Source organism: Ixodes scapularis, unplaced genomic scaffold, assembly GCF_016920785.2.
Source record: "Ixodes scapularis isolate PalLabHiFi unplaced genomic scaffold, ASM1692078v2 PGA_scaffold0__279_contigs__length_252992795, whole genome shotgun sequence".
NCBI lineage: Eukaryota > Metazoa > Arthropoda > Arachnida > Ixodida > Ixodidae > Ixodes > Ixodes scapularis.
Genome location: NW_024609835.1, coordinates 60,140,967 through 60,163,699, shown reverse-complemented (window position 1 = coordinate 60,163,699; position 22,733 = coordinate 60,140,967). Strand labels below are relative to the sequence as shown.

General features: G+C 45.0%; 1 protein-coding gene across 2 annotated transcripts in view; it reads left to right on the top strand.

Annotated features, from left to right (window-relative positions):
• The window catches only part of LOC8039717 (KAT8 regulatory NSL complex subunit 1), a 132,091-nt gene that overhangs the window by 96,574 nt on the left and 12,784 nt on the right, over positions 1–22,733 (top strand). For both annotated transcript variants that reach the window (XM_002413627.5, XM_040205622.1), the window contains exons 3-5: positions 15,321–15,408; positions 19,009–19,112; positions 20,539–20,661. In XM_002413627.5, coding sequence (XP_002413672.3) covers positions 15,321–15,408; positions 19,009–19,112; positions 20,539–20,661 — 315 coding nt within the window. The remainder of the gene's footprint in view (positions 1–15,320; positions 15,409–19,008; positions 19,113–20,538; positions 20,662–22,733) is intronic.

Below are 22,733 nucleotides of genomic sequence, written 5' to 3'. Positions count from 1 at the left end.
CGCTCATTCCAGAAGCTATTGTGGACTGGAATGGCCTTCCCGATGACATCGTCACCATCACCGATAACGCGAAATTTAGAACTGTACTAACCAACCAATCCCCTCTATAATGCCCCTTGGGGCCTTGAGGGTAATTGTAAGTAAATAAATAAATAAACACATACAAACATCAACATGAACGCACACTACCCCCCATCACTGACTCCGTACACTGCAATAAATAATGTTAGCAGTGTGGATATTTTCTCAGTAATGTCATTGCTCAGAAGGTATTTTGAACGGTACAAGGGATGAATCTCCTAGTAAAAAAAAGTAAACGTTCACGCTGTAATTAATTGCGACGGCCCATAAAACAACCAACCCGCTCCACTGCCGTTTCTAGCAGCCGGCTGTTCGCTTCCCGGCAAAGCACGTCGTACAATGGCGGGAGGGACGCTAGTTTTTCTATTGTTGTTTTTGTTTTTGCGCTGTTCGTGTGTGGCAACAGTGGTTGTCGTGAATTAAGCTCTGTAAAGGGGGTATTCACTCAGCAGCTCGAAGAAATGTTTCACGAGCCGATGAATCGCTTTCCGACCAACTTTAATGCAGTCTAAGCCACGATTTTCGGCAGGTGTTGTGGTGCGTTCGAAAACAAGCAAATGGTGGGAATAACTTGCGTAAATAAGTGCGTTGGTCGTACCCTATTATTCATCGTCGGCGGAAAAAAAAAAAGAATAATACGCTGGTTGGGCCGAGTGGCTCTGGCGAATCCACGGAGCGACATCGATGACGCGGAGCACTTGGTGGTTCCGAAGTCATCGTTCCCTGACCGATGGTCGAGCGCATTATTTTTACGGTTAGTCTTCTGTGTAAAGAGCTTATGAATTTTGCATCGACTATAAAATGCACATTCGAAATTGAAACACGTTTTGAGCTCGATCCAACGATGCGAAATTCATTAAAAAGAAAAAAAAAAGAGAGAGAAAAAAGTGTCCCTTAGCGGTGACGTGTAAACTCGAATAGATTAAATGCGACAAAAAAAAAAAAAAAATCTAAAACTGGCTGTTAAAAGCTCTCCGGCTCTAACAAAAAGCAGATTTACCTAACACCGCATCGGTTGTTCCGTCCGATTTCCTTTAACGTTAATATTCCAAACTGCAAATATACGTACGTGCTTCCTTTCCGTTATATTTGAATCCTATTCAGCCTTTCTCCGAGAGCCCAGTCGCTCTTGGGGCGGGGACAACAGGGCATAGAGCAGAGGAGTTACTTTTGTCACTGCACGATAGGAGCTACTTTTCAGACCAGCGTTCCAACATGACTATCTGCAGGTCGATCGGTTGTACCATAGTCGCTAAGGTGGTCTTATTAAAATATTTAATGCAAAGCGAAATGGTCAACCTGCGACCGTACGCGAGACACGTGGAGGCATCGACGACGATTCCGTACTTCGGTAACAACGCACAACACTGTCATGACGATGTTGGGGACTCACGGGAATGGAGAACCACGTTTATCGTCTGACGGCTCTGGGGAACAGGAAACACAGACCCAAGCGTAACGTAGCAGAAGTCGCGCAGGCACCCGGCAGGAGAAACACAGCTGCCTGACTTGGACGCAAAGCTGCGGGTTTAAGTGTACGTATATAACACCGCTGGGCGCTCTGAAACTTCGTTATTTTTTAACGGCTTTGTTTGCTCGTTTGACAAATTTAGCGGTAAACGCATCAATGCAACCGAGGGACTGAATTAGAGGCAACCAAACGTTGTTTTCTATTTTTCTTGCGTCCGCTTGGGGACAGGTCGGTAGAAAAGAAGAAAACGCGCCTCTCCTACATTTTTATCTTTTTTTTTTTTTTGCGAGTGTAACAACGGAGTGAAGGGAATACAATCAAATAAAATATACGGCTGCACCCACGCCCAGTTGCCCTCTTTTGATAGAACCGAACCAGATCTACTGAGCCTACTGCACAGTGGCGCGTGCAGAAAGCACCAACGAGCTGGCAAGTCCGTACTACGATGTTCACTTCTAACTTCTAAGCAATGTTTTTGCGCTTTTGGTTGTTCCGCCAGCCTTTTCACAAAGTTATACGCCGGCTTGGAGCTTTCCCTTTGGTAATTCGAAGCGAGCGACAAGGAGAAATAACTGCCAGCACTGTGGAATAACGTTAAGTGCAAGTTGACATTGGATAAATCTCCTATTTCGATTCTTCTTTTTGGCTCCCCCCCCCCCCCCCCTTTTTTTTTTTCTTCTTCTTTTTGTCTTCTGCATTATTAATTTTTGAGCTTACTTAGTTATTCGCCGGTCAGAACCGACCCCGGGATCGGTCTCTGTATGTTTTTACATCGCGGTTATCTTCGGTCGCATGTATGTATTTGAACCGTGAGTGACCCGGAAGTCGTTATGGTTTTCTTTCCCACTGTGCGCGCGGGCAGCTGTGTGGGGACCCTGAAGTCTTCATTGTCGAGGCCTCCGATTTCGCCGACTGAAGCAGTCTCGTTCGTCAATGGCTCCGCTGACGAAGGGTGGTGACTCTCTGGCCGTGGTTTCGCTCCGTCCGTCGGGCTCGCCTCGTCATCGTAATTCGGCCCGTGAAGAGGCGGCCGGAGAGCTTTGTGCCGCTGGGGGACCTGACGTGGCCGCAGCCTTTGTTCTTTGACCGGGTTCGTCGGAGGCGTGCCGCCGACCTTTGCCGCGGAGGAGCTGCATGCCCCGCTGTGCGATCGCGTACTCTTTTTTGGTGTTGTTTTGTTCCAAAGTTATTTTGGGGTTTGAAACGTACAATGCGTCCGAAGGTTTACTCAGACCCCGAAAATAACTTTTGGTTCCCTGTAGTGGCGGATTTGACGAGCTTGCGTGCAGAATTACCGCAAGCAAAACCCAAATTTCGTTTATTACTTTTTTTTTACGGTGGGTTTGAGCATTTTTGAGCATAGCCTTTGCCGAGCTACACTCCGAGCAAAAGCGCCGGCCTGCGGGTTCGAATCCCGGCTGAGGTGCCCGAAATCTGACGGAGGCTTATTGCGGAGAATACAGATTTCGGTTGCACGTCGAGAGATCCCCAGGTGGTCCAAATTGATCCTCATTCCTCCGGTGGGGCGTGCCAGATGCCGCTTGTTGGTTGGGCACGGAAAGGATCCTTCACACACTTAGAACCGAGTGCCTTAAAACCTCTTGGCATCTCTTATTACGGGAAAACACTCCGGCACGCTGGCGCCACCTATGCGTTAACTCTAGAACTGCGTTTCACTGGAGCGCATCTTTTGCGGTGTTCGCGATATCAAATGTATGTACTACCCATGAGAAACGGTCGTTTATAACATGGACAAAAGTTTTTTCAAGCCCCCCCCCCCCCCCCCCCAAAAAAAAAAAAAAAAAATTAAGTGATGCGCGAAAAATATAAAATATGCGGGACCGCCAAGTGTTTCAATGATGCGCCAGTGTGTTCTCTCGTCGTAAGAGGTTTTAAGAGCTTTCAAGGCACACGGTCCTTAGAAATCGCAACTGTGTGAACGGGCCTAAAAACTCCTCCCCTTCACCGAGAAACCGATGGAGGGGAGGAGGCGAGAAGGAACGTCAGAACGCCCGAGCTCTGAGGCCAAATTCACGAAGAGCTTCTTAGTTTACGACAACTTAGCTAAGAAGTTCGTAAGTTAAGAACATCGTAAGAAGAGGAGAAATCGGTATTCACGAACGCGTTCTTAAGTGAGAGGAGGAAAGCGACGTTGTCGTACGGAAAAACTAAAACGCACCGGTGCTGTTGCTATGGCGACGGCGTCTTCGGCAGCACGAACAACCAATCAGAGAGCTCGGCATTTGTTCGGAGCCGTTCGGAGCCGTTCGGAGCACGTGGATTTTTCATAACATACACAGGCGGCCATCCTGCCACCGCTGGTCTGGGGTTCGTCGTATCCGTGCAGTGATATGTCGACGCTAACACGATTTAAACTCGCCGGAATGCCGAGGCCGGGATGCGTAACCACCCCCATTGACTGCTACGAACTCGATCGCTACCAAGTCTACACAACTGTCATCGTTGGCAAAAGACGGCGCCCGCAGTCGTTTGCAGAGCGACGTAGATGGGAACAAGTTGCCGCAGCGTTTTTTGCGGCCTCGGAGATGCAGGAGCGAGCCGACGTTAAAAAAGATACGTTTGAACTATGACAGTGTAAGCAAGAGCCACGTAAATTAAATGCCTGTTCACACTACGGAACGGACGCGCGCGTTTGATCGAAGTGCTGGATTTGCGCTGTTGGACCGCGAATCGATAAGCGCTTCAAGACCGATCCTTTACAATTGCAACTCGATGCTGACGCGACACCCGGCGAAGAAAGGTTGGACCGGCATTGCGACCCACGAACTGTTACAGCGATCGACAGTGAGGTGCAGTCGTGCCAGAATAAAATGGAATACTAATAACAAAGTGTACATACCATGTTGCGAAGGTAATCCATACGGCGTTTATTTGAGCTTGATATCACACAAAACAGAGATAGAATCGATGAGAGCCCCTTTTCGACGACAGCGTTCGTCACCGTTGCCTCGGAAAACAAGGAGATAACAAGAGGAATTAAGAGATTGATCTCTTAATCTAGAATTGAGGTCAGCGATCAAACTAGGAAGGGTTCACAAGGGTCGCGCGGGCATATTCCATTCAGCACGCCAGCCGGTCGTGGGCAGACGGTCTTCGCCAAGGACCGTCAGACCATCGCTGCGCCGAGTCGGAGTGCCTGCTAGGCCTATCTGCCGATCGGTCGGAGTCCGTATTCGTGGCCCTTGGAGTTTTTCCCGGGTGTCTGTGGATCCAGCGTTCTTGTTCGTTCGTCGTGATCTGTTTCAAGTACTTTTTACTTGTTTCTTGCTGCTTGAAGTCGGGACGCGTGAGAAGCGCACGTAGAAAAATAAACATCCGTTGGTTGTCGCGACCAACTGAGCGACGCTGTCGGCCATGCTGATTTGATCGTAAGAAGTGCGTAAGACAGCTTCGGAGCTGTCGTAGGATTTCGTCGTAACCTGCGCAAAACTTACGAAAATTTCGTTTCGTGAAAACGGATTTGTTCTTAAGTTTTGTCTTACGCACATTTTTGGCGTAAGATCGTTTCGTGAATCTGGCCTCTGGTTCGAATGATTACTGGGTAAACCTAAAGCTAGCTGCTTTTGACTCCACTGCATTCCTCGAACGCGATAGAAAGCGAAACTGTGGCGTCCAGCTTTCACATAGACTCTACAACCTTAATCATGATAGTCTCGCAGCATTTCCAGATGTTGGCTTCGTTTAACGGTGAATACCGATTCCTGTCCGTGGGCAAAATGAAATAAGTCTGGAAGCAGCATTGTCTGATTGTTCCTGTAAAGCGCCTTAGCTCTGTGTTTAAACTCGTCTGTTCCAACAGCTCGGGCTCTGGGGGAGCCCGAGACGTCGGAGCAGGTCGCTGCCGCGATCTTTGCCGAATCGGTTCCCACGAAGTGGATGGATGAGGCAGAGACGCCGGAGGGGAGTCGCGCCATTGCGCTTCGAGGCCGAAAGATGGCGCCACGTGTCAGGATACACTCAGTATGTGCGGAGAGGAGTAGGAGATGGTGAGCGCTTGCTTACTCTATTGCCGAGGGATTCACACCCTGCAGCTTCCCTAGGCGTGACTGATTTGGTAAAGACACCGGTGTTAAAGACGGCGAAGGAAAAACAAGCGTGGGAGAGCGCGAACTTCACCCTTTTACGTCTACTATGCCGGACGCACACAGATGCGAACATACAGACGCCCCAAAACCTTGCGCACAGATTGGTGGAGGAGCATTTGTCGCCATGACAACCGCCATTTCGGTTCCTCGTGCTTCGAGGGGGCCACTCGGCACCAGCCACGCCTAGGTCGCGGTGAGGCAGCATCGCACTCAAAGCGCCCTTCGTTTAATCTCGGCGTCTTGGCCGCTGTAGTCAACTCCTCAAGTGGCTTATCTCCACAGGACTGTCAAAATGATACCGTCCTACTTTGCATGACACACAAACGCACACACACACACAAACACACACACACACACAAACAAACAAACAGTTGCGTTAACCCTTTACGAACCAGCAGCGGTTTTTTTTTAGCTGGCTCACTTTTAACTCAAAAAGCATGCTTCTGCAAACACTTGAAAGAGGTCCATTTCGATCGTTAGGTCATGTTTAACTCCCATTGTCAGAATACGTTTTCTTTGACGTACCTTCTTTTCTCTACCTTCTGTGTCCGTGCCTTTTTGGCCAAAGCTACCTCCCCAGTCGACCTTGTGTTCCCAAAGTCGGTTGCCGTTCTTGCCTAAATGATACCTCCTGACCTTGTAGCGACTCCACTTTCGAGACGCCCCAGTCGTAAAAATTTTAGAACTTGGCAAATTCTGCGTGCTTGTTTTATTTGCTCCAGCCCGTGCTCTGATACGATATCAGTCTGATTCACAGCAGTTGTGCGTGTTCTCCGAGTGCGCCAACTCTACGCACGCATAAAATACACTCTGAGCTCTAAAAATGTTTTGCAACCCCAAATGTTCCGTTACAACAGATGTCTCGAACTCTCAGCCTTTTCTAGTTGAAGACATTTCGTTTACGTAGCTTATTGCTCACTACGCTCGTGTTTAATGCTTCACTGCCTTCCATGTCGACCCCAGCCTGTGCGAGGGGTACAACCGATGAGGTGACTTGCTTTCCGATATTCAGCGTTGCACCACAAAACAGTAGTTTCCACTGGCGATCCTCAATGAAACTAAAACAAAACAGTGTCCTAACTTTTTTTTTCTTCTGTATTTAGAGTGAAGTTTGGTTGCTTTTTATTGTAGGAAAGAGGCAGTTAATTTTTCACGTATCTTGTCGGCATGCAGTTCGTGTACCGTTCCTGGGAAACGGAAGTGATCGTGATTGAGTGCTTTATAAGATCATATGTGATGCCACGACGGGGCAACCCTGGAACTCTTTCGATTTTGTTTTTCGCATTTTGGGCGGTCAAATATAGGTACTATGAGAAATTATTTTCCTAACATTGTCGGAATTATCTCAAGCTGATGATGAAAGAATGATGCGTAACATATGCGCAAATGGGAAGCGTTCCACCTGACAGATGGTGCCAGCATTTCGTCGGAAGCTGTGGAAGCGGAGTCGATCAGTCAAACGCAACTGTGTGAGGCTAGTCCACAGTGCTTTTGGATCCAACCGAGTTCTTTGTACAGCCTTGTGCTCCTTTGTGATCACTCATGACGAGTGACGCCACCTATCGGCCAGCCTCGGAACTATCGCGATTTGCGTTTATATATATATACAGTAGTGAACAAAAAGATATGATATTTTGTTTCTTTCACAGAAGTATTGCTCGACGTCTAGGTGATTGATTCATATTTAAGTAAGCATCAGTTTCTACTCTATAAATACGTTAATGTAGTGTTCCATCACAATTTTTATATCTATATCACAGTTCGAAGGAACGTTACCCACGTAAAACCGAAATATCATATCTTTTTGTTCACTACTGTATATATATATATATATATTCGCATCACTTCTTCACCATGGGCTTGAAAAACGTTTGGCGATGTTATTAACGATCATTTCTCGTATCCGCCTTTACAGTGAATGTAAAGGCGGATACGAGCTGGTTTAAATGAAGCATGACATAAACCTTCTATGTCATGTTCAATTTCTCGGACTTTTTGGTACATTTGATCTCACAACTGCTGCAAAAACTTTCATTCACTCTAGTTAGTTTCAAGGCTAGCTCATAGATGGCGCCAGTGTGTCACAAAATCTACACAGCGCAACCCTTTAGTTGGCCGAGTTTGCTTCGGTGCATCGAGCATGGGTCTCGATCGAGCGGCGCTGCGTAAACACGTTTTTGGCTCGTGGAGGGTGCGGCAGGCTGGGGCTCTCGACGCGTCCGAACATGTTTAGGCGAGGACCGTCTTTGCCTTTTGTCGAGCGAGCCAGCCAGCCAGGTCCGCGCCTGTCCTCGCTCTGCGCGAACGGCGTTCGTGTTCCACCGGAACGCCATTGTTCGGCGCTTTCGGGGCGAGGGATCGCTGATCCAATCTCGGCTTCCTTTGTTCTCCGTCGTCTCGGGACCAAATCGCGTTTTGTCAGGCTCCTGAACATGACTCCCCGCCGTACGTGTACGCGATGCTTGCTGCTTTCGACCTCAAAGTACCGTTCGCCTCATCTACCTACCTTGTGGCATCCAGACTCTGGTCGCACCACTAAAGGCGCGTTCACACTCTTGCAACCGAGTACGACCGAGAAAGACTTCTTGGGACCGGATGCACTGAGCGGAGCTGGTCCTAAGAGATCGCAAGAGGCTTGAAAACCGGTTTGGTCTCTCTCGGTCGCACTCGGTTGCAAGAGTGTGAACGGGCCGCGATATTTTAATTTTTAATTTTTTTTTTTAAATTTTGTCTGGCAACTTTGACCACTCATAGTCTGGCACCTGTGCCAAATTAATGGGGGTCTTCTTGAGGCTGATGAAGGAAAAGAGAAGACCGATCGTTTTATCGACAGCTCAGATTAGCCTTTTTTCTGTGATAAGCTGCATGAGATTGTCGCCGAGAAGCGTCGTGTACGGGTTGGTCAGGCGGTCTAACATTTTTCAAATGAGCCGACGCAGACTGTCGCCGCGAACCGGCGTGAACGCAGGCAGAAAAAGGAGGGTAGGGGGTATAAGCGCGCACCCCAAGGATACACGCGTGACGAAATGGCCCTTCAGTGCGCAATTCGCGAAACTAGTATCGATGAAACGATCGTGTCGTGTCGACGAAACGTGTGTCCGTAAAAAGTTGAAACAAACCAGGAAAGAAACAAATGTGTGATCGAAGAACTAATTTTTATCTGCCATTAGTTTTTCAAAAGTGACAGTGCCCGATGAAATGTGGTTTTATGACAACCATTTATTTGTCGAAAGTGAAACACATTTTTGAGCCACCAGATGTTACAAAGTGTATGTGTAGTGTCGCCCGGAAATTAGGGTGCTAATTTTTCCGTTAAAATTTCTCACAGATTTTCCAGTTCAGCAGGATCGGAACGAAAAAGAAAAAGAAAAAAAAAAAAAAAAAAAACCCGAGTTTTCGCATTCCAAGCTCGGTTTTGGACGAGAAAAGTCGAGACCCTTCATGTGATATACCCTTAGAGTGAACGTGAGTTTCTCCGGGAATAGAAGCAAAACATAAGTTGGTGTCGCGTCATATAAGGGTTAACGCTTAGACGAGCAATCATACTGAATAAACTATGGGGAAAAAAAAGGGGGTGAAACACGAACACTGTGTTCTATTGCTTTGTGGGGGGATACGCATGTTACCTTGACCTTTAGAACTCGTAGGATTTTCTGAGAAAAGCATAAATACAAGTTAGCACAATTTTGCGACCCTCATTGCAACGTAGTCGTGTTTTGTTTGTGCCTTTGACTGTGTGCGTACGAATAAGACCTGTCAAGGTCGGTCAGTCGAGATGCGTCAGTCAGTCATGATGTCTCGTGGTATATATGGTCGGGGCTCCCATGTCGTTTTAATGAAAACATAAGGTGTTCAGTGACATGCGGTTTCAAAGCCAATGAAGACACGCAATTCGGCATTTCGATGTGCCCTTTAATTTGAAATTATTCGAGAATGATTTCAGGCTGAAGGACCAAAATTACGGTAAATTTACTGCTAGATCTAAGATTTAGAACCTGAAACACCACAAACGGCTGTTATTATGTGTATTCTTGAATGTAACTGGCCTTGCAAACATCTTTGAAATTGACAATCATATCTTTAGCCTCGGGCTGCATGCTGATGAGAGATTTTCGATGCTGCCGTCGTTCCTGCCCTGAGAGAAGCCAAGCCGCGGAGAGCAGTTTAGTACGACTTCAGCCTGAGCGACGCGCGCGACTCACTGCGCCACCTACGAGCGCGGCTGCGCGACTGACCGATTCTGGAAAGCGCGCCAGCTCGCGAGGCAACGCTGGCAACGCGATGTGCGCGAGGCCGCACCGCGGCTGTTCCGAGGAGTGGCAGCCACCCCCTCCACCCACATGGGCGACTCCCGTTGTTCCCCGCCGCCGTCGCCGCGACTGCAAGCGTCTGCGTCGCACGCGGCGGCGGTCGTCTGCTGCTGCTGTTGCTGCTGCTGCGTAGGTTGCGCACGGGCCGCGTCACTCCCCGCCGCCGTCGCCGCCATTTCCTGCACACACTCGCGGCGGCGGCGCCGCTGCCGCCGCCGCGGTACTGTTACATTGCGCGTGTATTCCTCCGCGCGGGGTTGCTTTTCTCAGCTGAAATAGTTGTCATATCGACGGCACGCGAAAGTGAGGCCTTCGGAGGTGGAGTGCGCTGCGTGATACAAGCCGTGCTCGGAAAAGGAGAACTTTGCGGGCGCGGGAAGTGAGAGAGAGTAAACTTATTAAACAACTCAAGTCCGAGCACATGAAAATAAGTTATATGTGCGCATTCTTCGCATGACATAAATTGCATGCGGCTCAAAACAGATCACTCGCTTCCTGCCCCTATTCGCGACTCCAGCCACCTATAGGGGGCGCCACCGCCAAACAAACATGGCGGCTGAGTCCAGGTCGCGGCGGCTCGGCCGGGCCGCCTGAACAGGTGGCGCGTTTAATTTAACAGATTTTCTTTTGTTTAATGCCCAATTTTATAGGTATTTGAACTGAGACGGTTAAGTGTAGCCGGTGCAGATAAACTTGCAAAGCATAGTTTTGTTTTGCCGGTGTTTTTTTGTTCTTTTCGTGTCAAACTTTCGTTTCGGAGATTTCGTTCAAAACCGAAACTATGGGCTCCGGAGAGACGGTAATATACTAATCAGTTTTGATCATCTAAGGAAAGCGGCGATGACTATAAAATTGTTCCACAGAGAGTAACTTTTCGGCTAACTCGCATGCCTCGACCATGTGACTTATCTGTCTGCGAAATCGAGCTTTTGTGCGTATCAGCGTTACGAAACAGCTCCAGTCGTCTGCTTGGCCAACAACACAGGCTGCAGGAAAATTACGAAAATTAAGCAACCGCTTCTTGAGCCAAAGACCATGTTAACCCGCCGGCGCCCCACTAAGCAGCTGATACTCGTATTTCCATTCAGGTTTTAGTAGCAATCACGAAGTCATTTTGACGAGCGGGTTATGTATTATATTACGTACTATGGGGGGGTCCCACTAAAGCGATATTAGTATATCCTTCGGGTTGAAATATGAGCTTAGTTGACTAGCTATTAGGTGAGCTGCTGAATAAAAGTATATTTGACAGATGGAGACATACTACTTAAACTTAGCCAAATGGTTCTATAGCCGGCAGCACGGAGACAAACTGAAGAGAGTCTTCATTGAAGATCCACGCAGAACCTCTCTGCATTGAACTTTGCTTCGAATCCTGAACGGAGAAATTTAGTATTTTTTTGTGGCCAATCCACCTGACCAATGTAGACGTATATTGCTGCTGGCTTCGACATCCTCGTAATATAAATATTGGAGGCGCGATAGGTTAAAAGGCCGTGACAGCATCTAACGTTGCGAGACTTGTCTCCCACCTTTTGAAAACAGATAATTTCCCTCATTCATCATTTGAAAACAAATAATTTCCCTCATTCATCATTTTCAGCGAGCAAGTTTTCCTAAATCAAGTAATTGCGAAATCAGCCCAACTCCTTCAGGTGGTCCAGAGGCTTTTTCGGCGAAAAGCAGCCAAGATGAATAGCCAACGCACCGACCGGCGTGGGTGGCTCAAACTTGAAGCTAACCGAAGACAACCAAACTCAAGAAAAGCAGCTATCAAACCTTCCCGTTCACTTGACTGCAACATTGGTGTTCCCTCCAGTGAAACGCCTCATCTGTCGTCCTCAGTCCACTGTTCTAGATCCTTACAAAGAAATCACTTATCAGTTACCAAGCAGTCGTCACTTTGAATGTGATTCGAGACAGACAAGAAATCAAAAAGTTTTTCCGTGATTCCTCCTCATCCAAGAAATCGAAAGCACGCGACCGTGTGCTGTGGAGTAAACGGGCTCTCAAACATGTGATGGAAAGAAACAATCTGCTGAGGCTTCACCACACTAATGATCACTCAGGCGAACTTAAGAAATATTCGGACCTTTGTCAAATCACATTGTTCGCCACCACGCCGACAACACGTCTCCGCGAAAGCCACCAGAGACGCGGAGGGGCGCGGAGCGACCTGGACCGGCTGGTCCCCGGCTTTCCCGCTTGGCGGCGTCAGTTTTGCTGGAGTCGCGAATACATCCCGAAACCGTGCTTTGCTTGGCACAGTCATGAAACACTTCTCCCACTTTTTTTTGTTTAGCTTTCCTCCTCAACTCATAAATCGCGCATTCTATCAAACAGTTCAAGAACACGGTAAGGGGGGAGTCCCTCTTGCTTGGAATCTCGTTTCTGTAGCCGGGCACAGCCATTGTCCCCCTAAAAGATTATCCCGTCGCTCAAAATTCAGACAAAAGTTGCTTTCCCCACCCCGTTCACCCTGAAACTGACAGTACGGTGGAAGCTACGTGCTCGTTGGGCCAGCCACACTTTTGCCACGTGATCACGCTCTCTCGCGCATACCGACGCGCAGAGAATGAGGTCAGGTGATGAGAGGGAGGTAGCTGATTGGTCCGGCAAGCGCGTAGCTTCCACCACAATGTCAGCTTAGGGGTGAAGGGAATAAGTGAGGTCCGGTGCCGTGTGACGTGCGTATGGGCCCGATGACGCGCTGCGGGGTCCGCGGATGTATCTGGGTGAAAAGGCAGAGAGCTTACGAAGGGAAGGAGGTACGAAAGGGTCCGCTGTATTTTCAAAATTTTCGTACCGAAAGTCAGGCTTTTGACTTTCTACCTTTTTTTCTTTTGGCCTACTGAACGATGTGCTGTTAGTAAAATCCCAATATAAATTGATTTACTCCAACCCGAAATTCGTTTCATGGGCCCTTTAACTCCTGACTGTCAAAGCTTCTGTGGATTATCAAACTGGAGAGCGACCTGCAGCAGAACATAACATTGGCAGAGCTGCCAGAGCAGGCGTCTGCCACATATCCAACTACCATACCACTTCCACAGGTGGTTGTTATAGTCATCAGGTACTGCAATTTTCTGCCAGTTATAAAGCTCAATAAGATAATCTACTCCCACTTAATTTCCTGCCACCTGGTTTGGACTACAATTATAAAAACTAGTCTGAATGGCACCCTATATCTTTAAAATAAAAAGGTTAATTATAATTTGGATGTTTCATATAATTGTCATACAGAACCTTTACATTCTGAAGACAAAGCAATTTGCCTTGTCTGCATTTGCCCTACTTTATTCCATTCATTTTTTTCATCACCATTTGTGGATTTTTTTTTTTTTTTTGTATTTCCATATTTCTAGCCTGATTAGAAATATAAGCACCATACATATTCCTTGTCTTGAGAAATGTCCGGTTCCTCGGTATAATAAAGATGATTGTTGTCTCATTGACAACTTAACATCAATCTTTACTAAATTGCTTCTAAATGATATCGATGTATTCACACTAATGAAGACTGTTCTTAACATTTTTTGTCTGACTGGTTTTTTAGAATTTCTCTGGAATTTCTCGAATGTGAAAAATGTTTTTCTCAGAGCTGGTGACCTTGAACGGGATCCCAGACCTTGTTGAGTCTTTGTAGCTCTAAAAATCTCTCATGAACCTGGAAAATCAAATTTTGAATTTGAAGTTATTCATGAGAGTGACTGAGGACGGTATTCTGACAAAATGGGCCCAAACAAACGACACTCGGTCAATTTTTCTTATATCGTTTTCTCTCTTTTTGCTGAGTTGACAAATGCCTGTCGATGCAATGTGAACATACATAGAGGAAATTTTTTTTTAGTAAAATGCCTCTATTGCATAAAACAGAATTTGGTCGTATGAGCTCTAATAACAGCTATGGCATATTAAATTGGTCGACGTGCAGCATAACTGCAGTCGGAATGTGCCAGCTAAGCTAAATATTTTGAAGGTTAATTAGTGGAGTTTGAGTAATTTATTTGATACTCATCACTTTACAAGTGTAGCCCAATGGCTGCCACAATCAGTGTTATCCCAAAGGAATCATTTCTTTACTTCAAATGCCCTTTAAAAAACAAAAAAAAAATTCTCACTAATTGATGAAACATTTTGTATAAACCGGTTGCAAGGGTGTGGTTGTTGCAGGAACACCTGGAACTGCAATGCAAATTTCTAGCTTGAATTAGAATCATTGCCACAGAAAATAATGATCTCTGATTGTCCATATCAAAATTGACGAGGCAAACAATTTTGACTTTCTCTACAATGCATCAAATTCAAATATATTTTTGGGTGACATCTTCAGGTTGCCAATGGCAGCAGGATGGCTGGCCTGCATTCTCAATTTTCAACTAAACAAATTTTCTAGTTTTTTTGTTTTTTTTAGAAGCTTTTGATATTGCGCACGTCCTGACACAGGCAACCGTGGATGACCAGAAAATATTTGGTCAGTTGAAAGCGTGGGTGATATAGGGAAGGTGGGACCCCTTGAAGAAGGATGGCCTTGACTGGCTTGTCAATTATTTTGCTGCTAAATATCCTTGCAAGTGAGTTAGAGAAGGGGTCTTCAAATCCCGGCCCGCAGGCCAACTCTGGCCTGCGGAGGTCTTCCACAATGAAGACCGTCCTGTAGCCCGCTCCCAGCAAGCCCACTGCTGCCAATGCAAAAATCAGCGTGCATAAAAAAAAACAAAAAAACTGCTGCAACGCGCACCAATCACATAAACAAAGATAAACAAAGAAGCGAGAAAACAGTTTTTGTAAGGCTTATCCTCTCATTAGATTATTAATTGGACATCGTCATCACCAGCATGACTATTCTTAGTCCCCTGTTCCATATCTGGGTAACTGAATATGTTAATATTCCCTTGCATTCCCATGTATATTGTGCTTAGCATCCTGTGTCGTGTCTCTTGCATATTGTCAGTATTAGTTCTATTCTCTTTAGTCTTCTGCCCTGTGTGAACATGCCTAAGTTCCGTATGCGCTTGTATTTATGCCTTGTGAGTTTTCTGGGCCCCAATTATTGTGTAATATCATGATTACCTAAATATTGATTTTAAAATAAAGTAAATGGGTAAATGTACTGATCCACCTTAGATTCTTCTAATTTTTACTGTTTATTTTTTTGTATTTGCTTGTTTATTTAAGTTTATTTATATAGCTTTTGCTCATTTATACTTGCTTACTTATTTTCTTGACGGCGACAGATCGCCGATCTGACCCCTTAGCCTTAAAGTTTGGAGACCCCTGCATTAGAGGAAAGGGCATGCGAAGTAGTACGGATAACTGATTGTTCATTCTGTTTCTTCCTTTCTGCTGTAGATATACCACAGAACCTGCACTTCGAGATGCTGCTCCGGACAGGGGAGCTTCAAAAACTGGCACTAAGAGCATCAGCCACATTGAGGAAGTAAGTACTGGAATGTGCAGGTTGTGCCCTTTCTTAGTTAGTCTTGGGCAACTTTTTGCATTGTTATTTAGTTCTGATAGATCTCAGCGAGGCTAACTTTCAGCTTTATTGTGGCGCAATGTGCTGAGGCAGTTTATCTGCAAGAGTCTCCAGCAATACTTTAGGTGCACTACTCACAATATTGCTGTTGACTCGTGTAAATGCATATGTGAATGCTCTACCTTGTAGCTTGATATATACTGCACATCTTTGGGGGTGTTTGTTGGTGAATTTCCAACCAGCAAACACATACTCTTTCCTTATGAATTGTCTCCACAGAAACTTCAGAAAGTTCTCCCCCAAGAAGCTTGTTTTTAGCCAGAAGTCGCTTGACCCTGGGAAACCAGTGCCATTGGTTCCCTGCCTATGAATTGTATGTTCTCTCTTGCCGCTCTTAACCCTTTGCAATAATGCATCAAAGCGTCCCTGAAAAAAAAAAAAAAAAAATATTCCAGTTCTGGTCAGGCGTTGAAAATTTTAACTTGCACCATCTTTCATTGGAAATGTAAACTAGACTTTCTGGTTGTTTATTCCTCTGCTAAGTACCGTGAGCATCGCTAAACAACTTTTTTCCTAAATGGATGGCTAGGCTTTTTGCACACACTTATATGATTTAAACTCCATCCCAGTACCATAGCCAGGATATTTTTTCAGGGGGCCAGCCCGCCCTGTCAGTTTGGCCCGGGTGTGGGGGAGAGGAGGTGCCAGCAAAACTGGAGGATATGTTTTCTGGAAGTTTTTCGAAACTCGCTGTTTTGCAGTGAGTTTCAGAACCACGTGCAAGAACTGTGCCATCTGCAGTGACAGGAAAACCAAAGGGCAGAAGTGCAAAACAGCCTTTACTATAAAACACACACTTGTTATCCTGGCCTGCACCCAGGTGACAAGTTCGAAAAGCACCACACACTCCTTAAGTACTGCTGGCTGTTCCAAAACTGTGCCTAAAGCACCCAGGAGTATACAGAGTTGTTTTCAAGTGAATGTATCACTTGTATTAAATTTAGAAGTTAAATTAACAGTCCCTCGTTGATTGGATCATTATTTGCATAAATTAATATTGACCATAGGTGTCAACAAGGGGAAAAGTCACATGACTCCTAAAAGGTTAATGTAATAATTATTTCTTTAGCTCTGAATGACCTCATAAAAATAATACTTCAATAAAAAGAAAACTATTGATGTGTACTGGACTTTCCATTGTACACCATTTCATAAAACATTGTTTCATTGAATCAGTGGAAATTTCACCAAATGCCGATTCACCAAATTGCTTGACACCATGCCTTTTCTTTGAATTTCACTTCACCCAATTTTAGAGCATTATTCTCGCTTCTAAGTTTTCTTGCTGTTGTCAAATATGAAGAAACAGAATTACTACCCTTTTCCCATAAGTTTAGTTACTGAATCATAGAACATAACAAAATCTTAAGTTGGTTTGCAACTTACTGTTTTAAGGTAAGATAAGTGGCTGTACTTCACCACATACTATTTTCCCTATTTGTTCACATATGAAAGATACATCTGGAAAGAAATGTAACTATTCTTCATTGCATCTTTTTTTATTTTGTATTCGTCTACTTTTTTGTGCTTTCATTCTACCCTAGGAGAATAGCTTCCATCATAAGAACTCAGATTAAGCCGTCAGGTTCATGGTTCTGCTGATTACAAAAAATAATTAAAGGACATATTTTCTTTTTTTTATGTGATATGAAGATTTGTTATTGCTTCAAGCACTCTTTTGTGCTTGAAACAAAATATGTCTCTTCAAGAATGAAGATATAACCTTCGTCACTGCACCTGATGATCCCAAGTTTCATAGAATGTCGAGGCAGTGTTCCCATTTATTATTGGCTCATTAGTAGCACAGGTCACCAGTTACTATAAGAAAAAATAAAAATGGAAGATGTAGTGGAAAAACTGAAGTTTCTCATTATTAGTTGCCCTCTTTGCAGGAAAAGAAAGGTCTGCTATCTTTCTGGTGCTACAAGAAAACTATTTCCTAGATAAAAAAAAGTCATATTTTTCGACCATAATGTGCGAAGAAACGAAAGCAGCTGTAGCTCGATCGCGCAATGCGGGTAAAATGGTGCCGTCACGTACCTGAGGAGGGAGGTGCGACGGGGTTAATTTTCATAGTGATCTGTGAAGTAAGTGGATAAGCATGGTGGAAGTTCCTAAAACCACCCAACATTGATTTCGCATAGTGCAAGGAGTATTTGGAAGCAACTGTTAGGTCTGAGCAGACAACAGGAAGGTTCTCACTTTGTTGCGCCATTCTTTGGCGGGACGCCAGGGCTGCCTTCTTTGTTCTCTTGGTGCGGCCTGGCCCACGGGAAGTCCTGACTTCCCTCTCCTCGTGCCAAGAGGGGATAGATAGAGGGTTTTTTCAAAGCTGTAAACCAAACATGAGCTTGAAATCTCCGCAAAGTGTTGCCTGTAAAGCTGTCGCTTGAAAATTCCTACTGTTCAACCAGGCAGTGTTAAATAAAGTCACTTCAGTGAAACGGCGTTCAATAAAATGGCATTCAATGAAACGGCTTCCATGGAAGTTTTCGCTGAAGCGGTGTTAGATAAAATGTCCGATGGAAGCCCATAAAAGTTAATCAGGTGGTGCAAATGTAAAAAAAAAAAAAATGTTTTTTTTTAATTGTCGGAAGTTTTTGTTTTTAGGTGGCGATCACATGTATGCGTGCTAATATCGCGTCAACCTTTTAATACGGACACTTTATATAATTTTATAGCAGCACACATGAGACATAAATAAATAATAAAGATAGAGGCTTGCAAAGTTTGCAGGCGACCACTCTTAAGTGCAGTGTTTGAGTTTTTTTTAAATATGCATAGTGCAATTAACATAAAAATATCACTTCAGTTATTTACTACCAAACATAACCACACCGACAGTGCATGTGAATGCAAGTATCCACCTTTTCATGATCTATGGTTTTTGTGTTCCGAGACGTTTTTTCTTGGTAAAAACATTTATGAATTTGCTTATGCTGTAGATCAGGCAGAGACATGTCAAAATATGAAGTGAATTAAAAACATCGACCAGCCACCCTCAGTTCTACCATATATGAAATTGCGATGTATGTTTAGAGTGAGATGCATTGTGCAAATCATGTGTTGTTGTAGTTTGAAATTTTTGGAATGGGGTCTACAGAATAAAAGTAGACAATGTTTTAAAATTTGGGCACTGCACGCTGAAAAAAAGAGCTAAAGTAACAAATGAGCTGCTAGTAAGATGTGTACTGCCTATATGTGTTTTGCACAAGGATAATTAATTGTGCATGATCTAAAATATTTCAGAACTGCAATTTGTGACATAAATTTGTGACCCAGTCCACTTAGAAGGATTCTGGCTTCATGGCATAATGTAAAATGGCTTTTGAAAGCCTCAAATATGTCTCGTTAACGTTTTAACAGTGCTTAGTGTTTTTACAAATGTCCAAATAGCTTTATGCTTACGCTATTGGGGGACTGGCCTATGGTGACTGAGCTTGGTTTATTGGGCGATTTGTGATACACAAAAGTTTCATGCTTTTTCTTTTTTTGTTGCAGGAAGTCTCGCTTGGCCCAGGTCTCTGGCTTGACGGTAGACCAGGCCAGAAAAAAGAGCCGGAAACTTGCCCGCAATGCTGCACAAACCCTTTTATCATCAGCAAGTGAGTTTGCTTTTCAGAGTTTTTGCAAGTAACAAACAAAAAGTTGACAAATCTTTTAAGAATCAGCCAACCTCGTCAAGCTCTTGCCACCTGCATTGTTGTCGTTCTGTTTCAGAAATCGTGATGCTGTCATTTTATTAGGTTTCAATATTTTTATGTGATTAGAGGCCAATGTAAGAATGGGACCATCTGCAAAGCAGAGGATTCATTTAGTTTCTCCACAACTCGAAGGAAAGGCAATAACAAAGCCAGGAGAATTTTTTTTTTTTTTTTTTTTTGGGGGGGGGGGGGGAGGGGGGATGAGGAATTACAACTGGTAAAATTCAATGTGATTTATTGTCAATCAAAGTGCTTGTGCCACTTTGATGTTCCTAAAAAAAGAGAAAAAGTTGTTTAAGAATTAAGTTCAAAGGTAATGCTGGACAATATCCACTCTAACAATTTAACGTTTGACATCTGCACTAAACTTGTGCCTTGTAGTGTTTTTGGGTATTGTATGCCGTTTACCATATTTTCAGGACTATAGTCTGTGCCCAGTATATAGACTGCAAAAGCAAATTTCAATTTAAAAAGTTTTTCCTTGGGTAGTCTGCACCCGGACTACCATCTTAGTCTAGAGTCTAGACATAAAAAGTGTTTGTACATAGCACAGCTTAATGCCTGCTCTATTAGCTTAACAAAGAGGCTCTTATACATGAATCATCATTAACATACTCCATCATTCACAAAATTTGTTGTAATAAACAATCTAGAAAAAACACATCCTCGTATAGTCTGCGAACTATAGCTCGGAAAATATGGTACAGTCTTTGTTGGCAGTAGCGACGCTGTTAAAAGGTGGGACAAACAGCAAGTTAGAATGGAGCTGCATCAAAATTACTTAAAAAATGCCACTGGTCCGACACGGAGAAAGTAAATGTTGCAAAAAATTTCAAAAGAAACAAAGCATGTGCCATATGAGTCACCGACGGGGTGAGGCTGGCAGGGAGGAGTTTTGGTCGTCCAACCTCCAGCACCAGCTTCGAACCTTTGACAACGCTTGGGCGTCCCATAAGTCTCAAGCGTGCACATGTAGCCGAAGCGTGGCGAATGGCAAGGAGCGCGTGCTGGAGGCCAGGCGTGCAAAAGAGACGTCCCGCCATTTTCGCTCCGTCGGTGATTGTATACAAGGTCGATTTGCGATCGTTCTCAGCGCGTGTTTTCTGGCACGACGTATGTATTTGTCCACTTTGACTATCTAGAGCTCAGTGTAGACACTTTGTATTTGAAATGCTGGAAACACTAATGCGGTTTTGTCTACACGTGCCAACTCGCGATGTCTCAATGAGGTAATCGGTCGTTGAAGCGAAGGGTGACGTAGTACCCCGCTTGCCGGCGTCCGTTTCGTGGTCCCTGTAAGCATTCCTGCTCGTTTGCTCCGTGGCAGAAATGAGGCGGCACCACGGGGAGAAGAAGAGGCCGTACCGACGACACATGGATGGAGAGGTGACCATCGACGAGACCTGCGTCGACGACCACTTCAGGCGATCGGACGGCTCCTATTCCCTCAGTGAGTGGCGAGGGCCCATCCCCCTCTGTCGGGGCGGGTAATTTTACCGCGCTGAGCGTAAGCTGAATTTGACGGTGCTGTATTTAGGTTTGTTTTGCCCGTGATCTGCCATTGTGATGCTAATAGGAACTTGTCTGGATTTCACGGGCTACCCAGCGGGTGCCAAAGTCTCAAGCGGGGAATCATTTGGCCACCAGGTGGTGGTGTACACTTACCCATGTAGAAAAGAGATTACGGAAGGAGCTGAGAGGTAGGTGCAGGTTGTGCAATTCGAGTCTGGCAGAATGTAAAAACTAGTTCCAGTCCATCCTACTCAGCTTTCAGAAACACGTTGCAACAGAAACGTGAGAACGGCGGTCCGTTCATAGAACGACATACCCAATCCTCATTGCCGAGTGTCTGTATGTCTGAATCGTTTCGATGCGTGGGGTGCAGCATCCCTTTTGAGGAAATTCCACCATTTTGTGAAGTTGGAAAGTGACCCTTTGCCAGTGAACTTGTTCCTAGAGTTATTTATATTCAGTGGCTTCAATAACCAATGTTTATGTGGCAGCAAGTTGACGAGTATGCATCCCTTTAAGAGGGGGAGCTTGCCAAAGAGAGGGGGCATGATGAGAGGGAGTGATGACATGTTTCACAAAGTTCTGCAGCTGCTTCCTCAGTGGAACTTTGAGCAAACAATCTGCTTAGCCGTAGTTCTGGCGCACTATGGCTTTTGTTGCTGCTGCGCCAAAACCCCTCAATTTCATTCATTCATTCCTCTTAGCCGTGGGTGCCTCGTTAGTTGTAGCGTGTCTGATAGTTGTTAGTTTACAAAAACAATATACCCTTGCGGATAATATGACCCGAGACACCAAGTAGTGCAATCTTTTTCTGAATCTGTGGTCTCCCCATGTTCTATTCTCTCTCTACGTGGGGTGTGTCTTGAAGAATGGGACGTAAACTTAGCGTTCTAGCACTCACTGCCTTGAACCAAAACCTTTTCGGAAACCAGCATGTAGGCCTGTGAGCGATTAACTGTTTCAGCTCATATTGTCTGCGGTAGTAGCCCTTTGAACTACTTCCTCTCCCCTGCCTTTCTGTTTGAACAGCCAGCACAGCCATGGGTACTCGGGCGCACTCTAATTCTGATTATTCGGCTGCTTCGCATGTAACAGTTTTGATCGCAGTACACGGAGCTTATAGGACCGTGTACTATAAGCTCCAACATTTCTTACTTTTCTTTCATTAACAGGCATATATTGGCTGCCGTCAAGCAGTGGCTGCTGGTAATTAGCATCGTTAGGCTCTCAATTTGCAATCCAGCCTGTTGTTATAGAGACCAGCGGTCCAGTCAATTCATTGGCTTCAACTCTTGCTCCCACTCATTAAAATATACAACATGTTGCTAATCGGTACATTCACCTGCTCTGCTTCAAACTCGCCACTGCTGAGTCACTTCCACAAGTTCAGTAGCATACTGTAAGCAACACATACACATAGAAATTTAACTCAACACCTCAGGCAGCGGCACCATCGTGTTGGATTGCTTGCCCGTGCAGCGAGAGCAGATCTGCAAAGTCGAACCTGCCGCGTGGGAAGCGGAGAGGTGGAAAGAGCTCAGAGGGCAGTTCGAGCTGATAACCCCAGAGACTTTAGAGATTCAATCGTGAAGCACAGACGAAAAGGAGTTGCTAAATTCCACATCTGCAAATATTCTTCAAAAGTTTTCAGTATGTGTTTTATTTTTACATTCACGTTATGATTTCCGACAGTCACTTCTAACAATACCCATACAGCTGATATTTCAACTGTAAAGAGGGGACACAAGAGCGGTGAAACTGGGTGTTGCGCGGCTCTCTGCATGATGCACCACTTGGCGATATTCTGGTGATATTTGTGTATCCTAACACATGCACGCAAAAGCCCGTTGCGCGATGCACGTAGTTGCTGGTACACCATTGGCACTGAACATAAAGCAACTGGCAGTATTCGTTTTAAAACACACTACAGTAAAACCTCGTTATAACAAAGTTGAAGGAGCGGTCTTAATTATTTCATTATAATGACCATTAGTTTGTTATAGCCAGTGT